Source organism: Leucoraja erinacea, chromosome 18 (genome assembly GCF_028641065.1).
Source record: "Leucoraja erinacea ecotype New England chromosome 18, Leri_hhj_1, whole genome shotgun sequence".
Taxonomy (NCBI): domain Eukaryota; kingdom Metazoa; phylum Chordata; class Chondrichthyes; order Rajiformes; family Rajidae; genus Leucoraja; species Leucoraja erinaceus.
Window position 1 is genome coordinate 25,056,199 of NC_073394.1, and position 12,467 is coordinate 25,068,665.

At 42.2% G+C, this 12,467-nt stretch overlaps 1 protein-coding gene across 2 annotated transcripts in view; it reads right to left on the reverse strand.

Moving 5' to 3' along the window:
• Positions 1-3,166: 3,166 nt before the first annotated feature.
• The window catches only part of osbpl5 (oxysterol binding protein-like 5), a 113,507-nt gene continuing 104,206 nt past the window's right edge, over positions 3,167-12,467 (reverse strand). For both annotated transcript variants that reach the window (XM_055649658.1, XM_055649659.1), the window contains exons 18-22: positions 10,501-10,686; positions 10,177-10,309; positions 8,763-8,886; positions 5,618-5,714; positions 3,167-4,003 (exon numbers count right to left, since the gene is read on the reverse strand). In XM_055649658.1, coding sequence (XP_055505633.1) covers positions 3,868-4,003; positions 5,618-5,714; positions 8,763-8,886; positions 10,177-10,309; positions 10,501-10,686 — 676 coding nt within the window. In that variant the 3' untranslated portion in view covers positions 3,167-3,867. The remainder of the gene's footprint in view (positions 4,004-5,617; positions 5,715-8,762; positions 8,887-10,176; positions 10,310-10,500; positions 10,687-12,467) is intronic.

Consider the following 12,467-nt stretch of genomic DNA (forward strand, 5'->3'; position numbering starts at 1 on the left):
CATAGAAGGCCTTGTAACGTCTGCCGGAGGGAAGTAGTTTGAACAGTCCATTACAAGGGTGTGAGGAGTCTTTATGGATGCTGACAGCCTTCCTGAGACACCGTGTGTGGTAAATGCCCTATGTGAATGGTGGGTTTTGGTGGAAGACACAAACTAAATTATGCAGTTTTAAAGGTGTGTCAGGCCAGAGGTTCTGACAATGTGAAGGTGACAGGCCAAGTTGAGAAGCTTAAAGATATGGTAAATCTGGGATTACCATTCAACTCATCTGAATAGAATGGTCCCTAAAGAAAGGGGACATCTCCAATGCCCTGGTATGAAAAACCTTGTCCTTGGCGCAGATGCTGCGTAGACGGAGGAATTGGGAGTAGGGGGATAGAGTCTTTACAAGAAGAAGGGTGGGAAGAAATGTAGTCAAGATAGCTATGGGAGTCAGTAGGTTTGTAGTAGATGTCGGTCAATAGTCTGTTTCCTGTGATGGAGACGGTGAGATCTAGAAACGGTAGGGAGATGTCGGAGATGGTCCACGTGAATTTGAGTGCAGGATGGAAATTTGTAGTGAAGTTGATGAAGTCAGTGAGTTCTGCATGGGTGCAGGAGGTATCACCAATGCAGTCGTCAATGTAGCGGAAGAAGAGTTTGGGGATAGGGCCAGTGTACGCCTGGAACAGGGATTGTTCGGCGTACCCTACAAAGAGGCAGGCGTAGCTAGGGCCCATGCAGGTGCCCATAGCTACGCCTTGGATCTGGAGGAAGTGGGAGGAATTGAAGGAGAAGTTGTTGAGGGTAAGGACCAGCTCTGCTAGGCAGAGGAGAGTATTGATGGACGAAAATTGGCTGGTTCTGCTGTCGAGGAAGAAACGGAGGGCTTTAAGATCCTCCTGGTGGGGGATGGAGGTGTAGAGTGACTGGATATCCATAGTAAAGATAAGGGAGTGGGGGCCTGTATTGAAGAGACAAAGAGCATGTGAGGTGTCTTGAACATAGGTAGGGAGGGATTGGACCAGGGGGGAAAGGATGTAGTCGAGGTATGTGGAAATTAATTTGGTAGGGCATGAATAAGCAGAAACAATGGGTCTGCCAGAACAATTCTGTTGGTATTTTGGTAGGGCATGAACAAACAGAAACAATGGATCGTCAGGACAGTTCTGGGGTGGGAGATTGCAACCTTCACGTGGTCCGCCCTGTTTCGACTAACGCAATCAACCCAACGTGCACAAACAAGATAAAATAGAACAAGTTGACCAACAACTTTAGGCTGTGCACGCCATTACCAAGAAGGACAGTTCTGTTTGTATTTCGGTAGGGCATGAACAAACAGAACAAGCATTGCCAGACTGAGGCCCAGCGCAAATTGGAAGAACAGCACCTCATTTTTGCTTGGATAGTTTACACCCCAGCGGTATGAACGTTGACTTCTCTAACTTTGGGTAGCCCTGGCTCTCTCTCTTCATCCCCCTTCCCAGTTCTCCACTGATCCCACTGTCTCCACCTACATTCTTTCTTTGTCCTACCTCCTCCCCTGACATCAGCCTGAAGAAGGGTCTCGACCAGAAACATCGCCAATTCCTTCTCTCCATAGATGCTGCCGCAGCCGCTGATTTTCCCCAGCATTTTTTGTCAACCTTTGATTTTACCAGCATCCGCTGCCGATCGGAACGCCTGTTGAATGTTTAGTAGAGTGTTAAATTTGTTCATGATATATGTATTTTTTATTTCTATTTATTTTTAATGCACACTGAATGGACACTGGTTGAGCAACGTTTTTTTGTTTCCTCTGGGTATGTGAATACTCAGGAAATGACAATAAAGATATACAATACAATACAATACAATCTGCAGTTCTTTCTTGAACAAATATATATATATTTTATATATATGTGTGTATGTACTTATATGTGTGTATATACACACACTGAACCTTTTTTTTCCTCTTGTTTATTATATTGCTTACAGTTTACTATGTTTACATATTCTGTTGTGCTGCAGCAAGTAAGAATTTCATTGTTCTATCTGGGACTTATGACAATAAAACTCTCTTGACTTTTGTCAAGATGTGGTGTCTGACAGGCAAATAAACGTTTACTGTGGCCTACACCTGTTACTGTTAAATTATATCTCACAATCCTACTACTGGAGAATAATATGGTTAGAGGATTGGGATGGTAAATTGTGGATTTGGAAAACCACGTTAAGTCTCAAACAAATATTTAACCAAGCAATAGGAATTTAGCTCTCTGTACTGGCTCAGAGTTATGCACCACATACAAACTGTTGGGCAGCTTGCCTTTATCATTCTATTATTCCTCTTCAAGTGGATGGTTGAATGACAGAAAAACATTAGCCCGTTTAGTAGCAATGGTGGATTCATCTACAGTAAACCCTCATTATTACAGACCTCTTTATAACAGATTTTGGTTATAGTGAATGAACAACCTTCACCATCAGGCCGGGTTGCCGATGCCACTCTCGTCCCACACTATCTCCCCAGCCGCATCTAGGCTAGCTGCGACACCATCGCCTGCCCACACCACCTCCCTGTCTGCTTTCAGGCTTACTGCCACCAGCGCTGAGCAACACAGTTTCCTTGGCCGTTTCCAGGTTGCCCCTGCCACCACAACTGCTGTCACTTACCTGTACTCCAGCTGCCTGCAGGCCGCAATCAATGACTCCGCTAATCCTCACCTCTCCCCCAGTCACCCGCAGGCTGGGGCCGTAAATTCACCAGGATTCCAGGTCCAGTTCCAGACCAAGGGTCTGAAGAAGGGTCTCAACTGAAAATATCACCTATCCATGTTCTTCAGATATGCTGCATGACCTCCTGAGTTACTCCATGTTCTTTGGTGTATTAACCAGCATCTGCAGTTCTTTGTTTATATTTCTAGAAATTACATTTTATAAACAAGTTGATTGGAATCGTCTTCAGGAAATCATCACTCTTTGATCAGTGCTGGAGTTGTCAAGCAAAGGACTAGGCAATGTAAGAAATACTGTAAAACCTACTTACACAATGATAATCCTTTACTCATTTATAGCGACAATCAGCAATAACGGACAACATTCCCCCCTCCCCCCCCCCTATGGTCGGTTAAAACAAGGTTGTAATGTACTTAAAATATGATCCCTTTTGATATTGGAATGTTTAAACACACACGCTTATTCATGGTTTTTAAAAAAACTTTTTTATTATCCGCATCTGTTTACACATATTGTACATTTCATTCATAGAATGTCATAGAAGTGAAATTATATTGCAGACAGGGAGCAAACTGACCTCATGACTATAAGTTCTTGCCATCCTGGAGGCATTTCTGTTTCAACCTACAATACTCTGCATGGTTCTGCTCAGGAACATATTAACGGTGCTATTTAGGGCAAGATTCACAAGGCTGCGACAGATCTTATACACTGCTATTTTAAATAGTGACTGCCTAGTGGCAGGGCAGACTGAAGTAGACATCCATTAATGTGACAAAGAGTCAAAATTTATATAAAGAACAATATACAAACCGACCACCACAAATATTACCATCAACAGTTTATAAATACTGTTGGGAAGAAGAATTCTAAATTGCTTTGTTTTGGAAAGAGGAAGAAAGGAGTAGAACATTTGGATAGTCTTATTTGGCTTTAGCATTAAGGCCTAGTTGGGGTTGGTTGCCCTTGGAGATGGGATGTGCAAGTACAGTATCCATAGATATGTCCCCACCCAATACAAGATTTAACTGGAAGAAGTTCAAATATTCCGTTTTTTTCCTAGCGACTCTCCTTGGAAGTTGGCTGTGGGGCACTTCTGTAGCCCGGTTTATGCCGTGGAAATTCTGCTTTCTTTCGCCATTTATAGTCTGCAATACATTTCAACGCGATTCACCCATAAAAAAAATTGATGATTAATTGGAATGATACAAGTACACAAATAACCAGCCAGTAGTGTGGGTACAGGAGCCTTTTCCAGGAGATATACTGTTTGTGGCAGGCTTGCCGGTTAAGTGCAGCGAGATTCCTGAAAATAAATATAATTCATATTTTTATTGACAAGTCAAATTTGTTAACATCAAACCTGCTTTCCTCCAATCAACTCTCCTTACCCTATATCCACCTATCGGTTGCAGGATTTTGCCCCAGCCACCCACTTAATCTCACCTCCCCATTACTCTGTTCAGATGAAGCATCTTGACCTGAAACATCGACTGTTCATTAATTACCTTCCACAGATGCTGCCTAACCCACTGAGTTAGTCTAGCACTTTGTTTTTCCTCCAAAGTCGAGCATCTGCGATTTCTTGTGTCTCCACTTGCTGATCCAACATTTCAATTTAATCAAAAAAAGCAGGCTCAATGCTGGCTCCTGCATTTCAAACTATGTTCTCAGCCAAGTTACTTTGTCAGAAAAAGAATGTTCATTTCGGCAATGAAGCTTCAGCTTTCTGAGATTTCTCAGTATTTATGTTGGGACATTTGTTGGGTCACCATTCATTAAAGATTGAGAATTGCAGATTAAAGGGCAGGAAAGATATTTTCTGAAAAGTATTATTTTGCTTTAGTGTAATGTATTCAATTGCATTTTTTTAACGTTAGCTACATTTTTTAAACTAATGTAGCAAAAATCTCTCCTTAAATTATTCTTTAATAAATTTTAAGCTTTGAAAATGGGAGCAGGACCATTTGTGTTTGTTTCCACCATTAAACATGTGGCTGAAAATCATGTCAGTGAGCTGCTCTCACCTCCTGTTCGTTGATCCCTTAATCTTTCTTTTTTATTAATTTTTCTTCCTTATTTCTTTTATGGTCACTTTGCTATTGTTTACCCTCTGCCCAAGCTTATGATGTGCCACATCTTTGTCCAATTATATGTTAAACCTAATTTGCCAAGTCACTTCACTCTGTTTCCATCCACTTGATATTGCCTTAATTTAAGTTCAAGACTGAAGGGTCTTGGAAGGATACAGGTAGAATTGAGTAATTTAGAGTCATAGAGGCATACAGTGCGGAAACAGGCCGTTCGGCCCAACTTGCCCACACCGCCAACATGTCCCATCTACACTAGTCCCACCTGCCTGCGCTTGGTCTATATCCCTCCAAACTTGTCCTATCCATGTACCTGTCTAACTATTTCTTAAATGTTGGGATAGTCCCAACCTCAACTACCTCCTCTGGCAGCTTGTTCCATACATCCACCACCCTTTGTGTGAAAAAGTTACCCCTCAGATTCCTATTAAATCTTTTCCCCATCACCTTGAACCTATGTCCTCTGGTCCTCGATTCCGCTACTCTGGGCAAGCGACTGTGCATCTACCCGATCTATCCTCTCATGATCTCATACACCTCAAAAAGATCACCCCTCATCCTCCTGCACTCCAAGGAATAGAGACACAGCCTTATAGTTCAGACTCTCTCGTCCTGGCAGCATTCTTGTAAATCTTCTCTGAACCCTTTCAAACTTGACAATATATTTCTCATAACATGGTGCCCAGAAATGAACACAATACTCTAAATGCAGTCTTACCAACATCTTATACAACTGCAACATGACCTCCCAACCTCTATACTCATACTTGGAAGCATATTGAACACCTGTACAAGTGACTCACAATGCCAGTAACTGCCTGCTGCTTTACCTGTGAATTTCTTGCTGTGTCCTCTGAATGGATTGAATAGTTGTGTGAATATTTGTAAGTTCATTCATTCCTTTTCTGCACCTGGGACATAGTAACCCTGTAAGAAATTACATTACAGATTATCTTTAAGATAACAAAACAACATTTGATTTTAGCCATCAATTTCACTACACTAATTTGTGGCATTTTGCTGGTTCCTTTCCTTTCTCCAGTTTCTACTCTTGTGGAGGCACTTTCCTTCAAGGTAATTTTGCAGGCTGCTTTCAAGTTTTGGTCGATGTGTCCATTTTTCAGCCTTGACCAAATATTGCCAGTAGATTATTAAATATCAGAGAGAATTGCAACCAAGCTCGACACCTGTTGTCACGAGTTACTGGATGCCACTATACCCTGGTGCACTGAGAGGATCCATAGCACCTTAAATGATAAAGTTATTCAGCATAGAATATGGAACTCCAAGAACCTGTATTTATTATGGCATCGCACCATAGATTTGGGCTCAATGAATTTTCAGCAAGTAAAGTCCTACTGGGCGTTCGGTGGTTGTGTCCTATCAACAGCATTATTCATCTCATCGCGCAATGTTAGAAGGTCGACATTTTAATTTCAATGCTGTTACTAAATGTAGGACTGTCAGCTGCTATACAGTGTAAATACAGCATCTACCTGCATTTGTCTAGACCTTGTGTACGAAAGAACTGCAGATGCTGGTTTATATCGAAGGTAGACACAAAATGCTGGTAACTCAGGCAGCATCTCGGGAGAGAAGGAATGGGTGATGTTTCTGGTCAAGATCCTTCTTCAGACTTATGTCAGGGTAGTGGGTGGGACAAATAGAATGTAGTCGGAGACAGTAAGACTGGTGGGAGATCTGGGAAGGGAGAGGAGATGGGGAGAGAGGGTAAGCAAGGGCTATTTAATTAGATTTGTCAGAGGGAAGGAGGAATCAGAGGGAGCAGTGAGAGAGGATGTTGCTGAACTCGTCAGAGAGAAGAGGAGAACTTCTTCAAAGTTCTCTTTCCCTCTCTCTCCATCTCCTCTCCCTTCCCAGTTCTCCCACCAGCCTTACCGTCTCTGACTACATTCTATCTCTGTCCTGCCCACTCCCCGGATATCAGTCTGAAGAAGGGTCTCGACCCGAAACGTCACCCATTCCTTTTCTCCAGAGATGCTGCTTGACCCGCTGAGTTAATCCAGCATTGTGTCTACCTTTTGCCTAGATCTTGAATCATTCTGATCAGGGTACCTACCTACTGACTTTATTTTGCAGTGAATAAGGAAAGGTCAGTATTTGACAGTTTCTTTCAATATTCCAAAGAAACATTTATTTTTGTGTCCATTTTTCAGCCTTGACCAATATTCAGCCTTGAGCAATATTCCAAAGAAACAGAATTTTGACAGAGATTTACTTAGCATCTCACTTTAACTTTAGCCTATAATGGTGGGAAACTCTGAAGAAATAGTTTAAACAACTATTTACCCAGTTTGTCTAGGTTGTCACTAATCTCTGCATGAAATTATAACTTCCAGATTCAGGAACAGTTTCTTCCCAGCTGTCATCAGGCAACTGAATCATCCTATCAATCACTATAGATCAGTCCTAAACTACCATCTAACTCATCGAAGACCCGCAGCTATCTTTATTCGTACTTTATTACTATCTAAATGGCATCAAGTTGGGAAAAGGGGAAGTACAACGGGATCTGGGGGTCCTTGTACATCAGTCTATGAAAGTAAGCATGCAGGTACAGCAGGCAGTGAAGAAAGCGAGTGGCATGTTAGCCTCTATAACAAGAGGAAACAAATATAGGAGCAAAGAGGTCCTTCTGCAGTTGTACAGAGCCCTAGTGAGACCACACCTGGAGTATTGTGTACAGTTTTGGTCCCCTAATTTAAAGAAGGGCATTCTTGCTATTGAGGGAGTGCAGCGTAGGTTTACAAGGTTAATTCCCGGGATGGCGTGACTGTCATATGCTGAGAGAATGGAGCAGCTGGGCTTGTACACTCTGGAGTTTACAAGGGCGAGAGGGGATCTCATTGTAACATATAAGATTGTTAAGGGTTTGGACACGCTAGGAAACATGTTCCCGATGTTGGGGGAGTCCAGAACCAGGGGCCACAGTTTTAGAATAAGGGGTAAGCCATTTAGAACGGAGACGAGGAAACACTTTTTCTCACAGAAAGTGGTGAGTCTGTGGAATTCTCTGCCTCAGAGGGCGGTGGAGACGGGTTCTCTGGATGCTTTTAAGAGAGAACTTGATAGGGCTCTTAAAAATAGCGGAGTCAGGGGATATGGGGAGAAGGCAGGAACGGGGTACTGATTGGGGATGATTAGCCATGGTCACATTGAATGGCGGTGCTGGCTCGAAGGGCCGAATGGCCTACTCCTGCATCTATTGTCTATTGTCTACTTACTGGATTTTATTTTGCACTGTACATTATTCCCTTTATCCTGAATGTGTACTGTGGATGGCTAGATTATAATCATGTACAGTCTTTCAATTGACTGTAAAGCACGCAACATAAAGCTTTTCACCGTACCTCAGTACATGTGAAAATAAACTAAACTAACTAACTTTAGCTTCAACTAAAGCTGGCTGCCACCTCATACAAAGTGCATATGTTCATTTTCCACGAGCAACCAAATACTATTAAGGTGAGGAAACCTGGCTAATACTTCCTCTCCCTAAACCAGGGGTAGATGTAATTTACCAATTTTATTTGTTGCCGAGATCATCTTGCATAGCATAATTTAAGTTTGTATATGTTCTAGAAGGGGTTTGGTCCACAGACATTTTTATGGCTTGCTGTGCTCAAGTTCCATTAATATTTTGGGAAGGTAGACACAAAATGCTGTAGTAACTCAGCGGGAAGGGCAGCATCTCTGAAAAGAAGGAATGGGTGACGTTTCGGGTCGAGACCCTTCTACAGACTGATTTTGGGAAAGTTGTTCCTTCTGGACACATCCTCATCTGCCCAGGTTGGTGGCGAGTGAGATCCACCAAAAAGGATGTAAATAATCAATTGGGCTCAGATGTTGGATCCTCCAGGTCAAAGCAATTAACGTTCTAAAAGTTTGAAACCATGAAAGACGCCATCATATTATCATTTCATTCTGAGCATTTAGCAAAAACAGAGCTCTTACATGACACATCGGATGAGTCATCTTGTACTGGTTCCGGTGTTGAACAACTGCTCTCTGTATTCTGTGATGTGCTGGGTACTGGAAGATCACTGGTTTTACACCCAACGTATTCCTGAACTGGGACCTAGAACAGAAATCACATGTTGGCAGTTTAGGCATGTATTGTTCAATAGGCAGGAGAGAAAGGGTGCCTAACTCATTAGTCTGATACAATTCTGTTTTCTCCATCCAAGTCTTATAATTTTATGCATTTACATTTCAATTATTCAAATTGTGTTATAAGAAAGGATTAAAGGATGTGCAAATATAGTAGAAAGAGAACTTATAGAAAGAGAATGTTAGAACGTACGTTATGAATGAACAACCCATAAAAGGATGTTAGATTGATGGGATCAGATTAACTTTAATCCTCAGGATTCTTATTACCGAAGGATTATCCAAAAAATTAAATTAAAAAATATTCTATTTATTTTGTTTCATACTAAACTAATCTGTTTCAACATAAATTCTGAGGACATTGAAATTTATTTTTGTGCTACTGTATTTTCCATCTTCTCTCCTGCTCGAGGAAAAATACTTGGGCCATACCTGTGTCAACTAATGTGAGCGGGGGAAGGTTGTAGGTGGGTGGTTGGGTGTGCTCAGCAGAGAGGATTTTCAGCAAAAAAACGTTTTGTAAATCACTGAAATAACTGAAGTGTAACTGGGGGTAAATTAAGCCACAACACCACAGAGAAAATGAAGAGAAAAATATAAGATCAGTAATGAAGTTTTTTTTTTACAGATCAAAATTTGAGACCAAAAATGTATTATGGTGGTGGAAGTGGATTTAAAACAATTTTCATGAGCGAATAGTGCTCAAACATTTCTTTAGTAAGGAGCTATTAGATTATCTTGAAATGTAAAATGAACCAGTTCTACCTATAGCTCCCAAGACTACGATTGACACAAAGTGGATTCTATGAAACATTTTAATAGGTCAGTATTCCTCTATGCCTTTCCTCCCAAGTACCCATCCAAATGCCTTTTAAACATCACAATTGTACCTGCCTCTATCATCTCCTGGCAGTTTATTCCAGAGAACCACTACCAACTGTGCGAAAAAATGTATTTTAACTTTCAGCTTAAATATGTGAGTTTTAATTCTAGACTCTGTTGTCTCGGGATAAAGATTCTCTGTGCTATCTACGTTCCTTGTGATTTTATAAACTTCAATAAGGTCACCCTGCAGCCTCCTATGATACAGTAAGAATAAATCCAACCTATCCAATATACTGTATCCTTATAATTACAGCCCTCCGTTAAAGGCAACATCTTGGTGAATTTCTTCTATACTCTCTCTATTACCACTAAATCATTCCAATAGTGTGGTGACCACGTCCATGCACAGTACTTTAAATATTCTGATAATTACCTGCTGTCCTATTTGACTTCTGCTGTTAATATCAATTGACATCACTGTCAGCGATTTGTGTCGGATCCTTGTCTGCACAATTCCGTCTTTCTCAAACTGGATAATGTCATTTGTCGAATCCCAGGGACAGGTCCTGCAAGGAAGAAAAATCAGAAACATGATCCATTAAGTTCAATCCAGGGATGTAAAAATTATTTCCACAAATTTTAATATCATGGATTTCTAATATTTGAATGGCAGGATTACTTGTCCTGGAGGGTAGTTTTAAAAGCTCTATTGATATAAGAGTAATATAAGAGTAAATGTTAGATGAGTGGTACGTACTCCATGAACTTGTACTTCCAGTTCTTTGTTGCTTCATCCTCCTGGAAGAGTTTTGCCACCCAATCCTGACATTGTTCTTTACGCTCTCTGGTAGCCTTGCGCTGTGCTTCCTCTAGAATAAACTTCTCCTGTGTGGCCTGTTCTTGATCACGGTTCTTTATTGCTCTGGTCACATTCTGCCATAGTCTAGAAAAATAATGGGAAGATTTACAATCCCTGCACTACCACAGTTGTACCCACCCAATTTAACAACGTGTCAAATCGTAGCTGTAAAATAAAGCTCATTAACACAGAAACATGCCAGGTACCCGTTCAGCAAAAGAAAAACTGCAAATGCCCAAAATAGCAAATCAGACAGCCTCTATGGAGAAAGAAACGGTCAACATTTCAGGTAATTCAAATTTAAAACGTCAAATACATCGATAGAACGCTGAACTATGACGGTTCCTTTATTTATATTCTGCCCTCTCATCCCATCCATACTAAGGATAGTTCTTTTTTTCTTCATCATCCTTCCCACCAGCCTCCACATTTAACACACTTATGCCACTGTCAATAAGATACCATCTTTGCTTCCCTTCCAGCATTCACTCCCTTCGGATTCACTTGTACTTGTACTTGTTCCATTTAAGTATGCTGCATTCTATGCTCGCAATATAGTCACTGCACTTGAGGAAATAAATGCAGATTTAGACCGTGGGCCGAGGTGCTTTTTAATTTCATTTTGTGACCCAAATCACGTATTTACCTGTATTTATAACATATTGTGTAAAAATATTATAGAAATCATACCTGAAATTCGTCAAGAACAAAGCATGCACATATTTTTTAAATATGATAAAACCCTCCAATTTTCCGAGTAGTAATTGTCCAATCAAAACACGTTTGACTGAGTCGGACGCCAATTGACCAATCACACACTTTGTTTCATGCTAGCTAGGCAGAGAGCACACTAGGATCACGGCTGCTTCCTATTAACATCACAAAAATAGCAAGGTTTCGAAGGAGGAAAGGTAGCTGACCACTTGCTGATAATTTTGTTTTACAACTGATTTATCTTTGTAAAGTTATGATGTTATGAACTGTGAATTAAAAATGATAAATAAAAATGTAGACCTGGGGTTAGGATTAGGGTTAGGGTCAGGGTTAGTGTCAGGGTCAGGGTTAGGGTTAGGCATTTTCCTCTAAGTGGAAGAGGGTTAGGGTCAGGATTAGGCATTTTCCTCTCAGTGGAAGAGGTTTAGGGATAGGGTTAGGGCAGGGGTCGGCAACTTGGGCCAGACCGGGCTGAACAGCAGAGGGGAAGAGAGGGAGTCAGTCAGTCGGTCGATCTATCGGCCGGCCGGTGGGTGCTGTGGGGGGTTGGTTGGGCTGATGGCCAGCCAGTGCGTGCAGTGGGGGGTTGGTTGGGCTATTGGCCAGCCGGTGTTGCAGCGAGCGTGTGGACTGACGAAGCCGGTGCTATGGGGGTGCTGAAGGCGGCCCGGGCAGCGTGCAGGGCAGTGTTGCTCGCCATCATGTTGACATTTGGTGTAATCGTGGAGCCGGGTGGGCTGCTGCTGATGATCCAGAAGGGCATGCCGGCCGAGGTGGACGTGCTGAGCACTGGCCGAGGTGGATGCGCTGAGCAGCCACACGTACGGAGCCCGCAGCCAGTCTCAAAGCGGCTCCAGCTCCAGCCGTGGGCAGCTCTGGAAGGGGGCGAGTTAGGGTTAGGGTTGGGCATTTTCCTCTCAGTGGAAGATGCCTTAGCCTTCCCCCAGCCTGGCACTGCCCCAGCCACTATGGCTGTGATCCCCACTCTGCACACTGGCAGTCAGTGGAGTTCAGGAAACTAGAAAATGCCCAGGATCTGCCCTCACCCATTAATTAGGCAGGTTCAGGAGCCGGTGAAACCCGGGACCTCTGCAGCAATCTCGTATTCAATGTTCCCATTCGAGTCTTGGCGCTATCACAGAATACCCGAA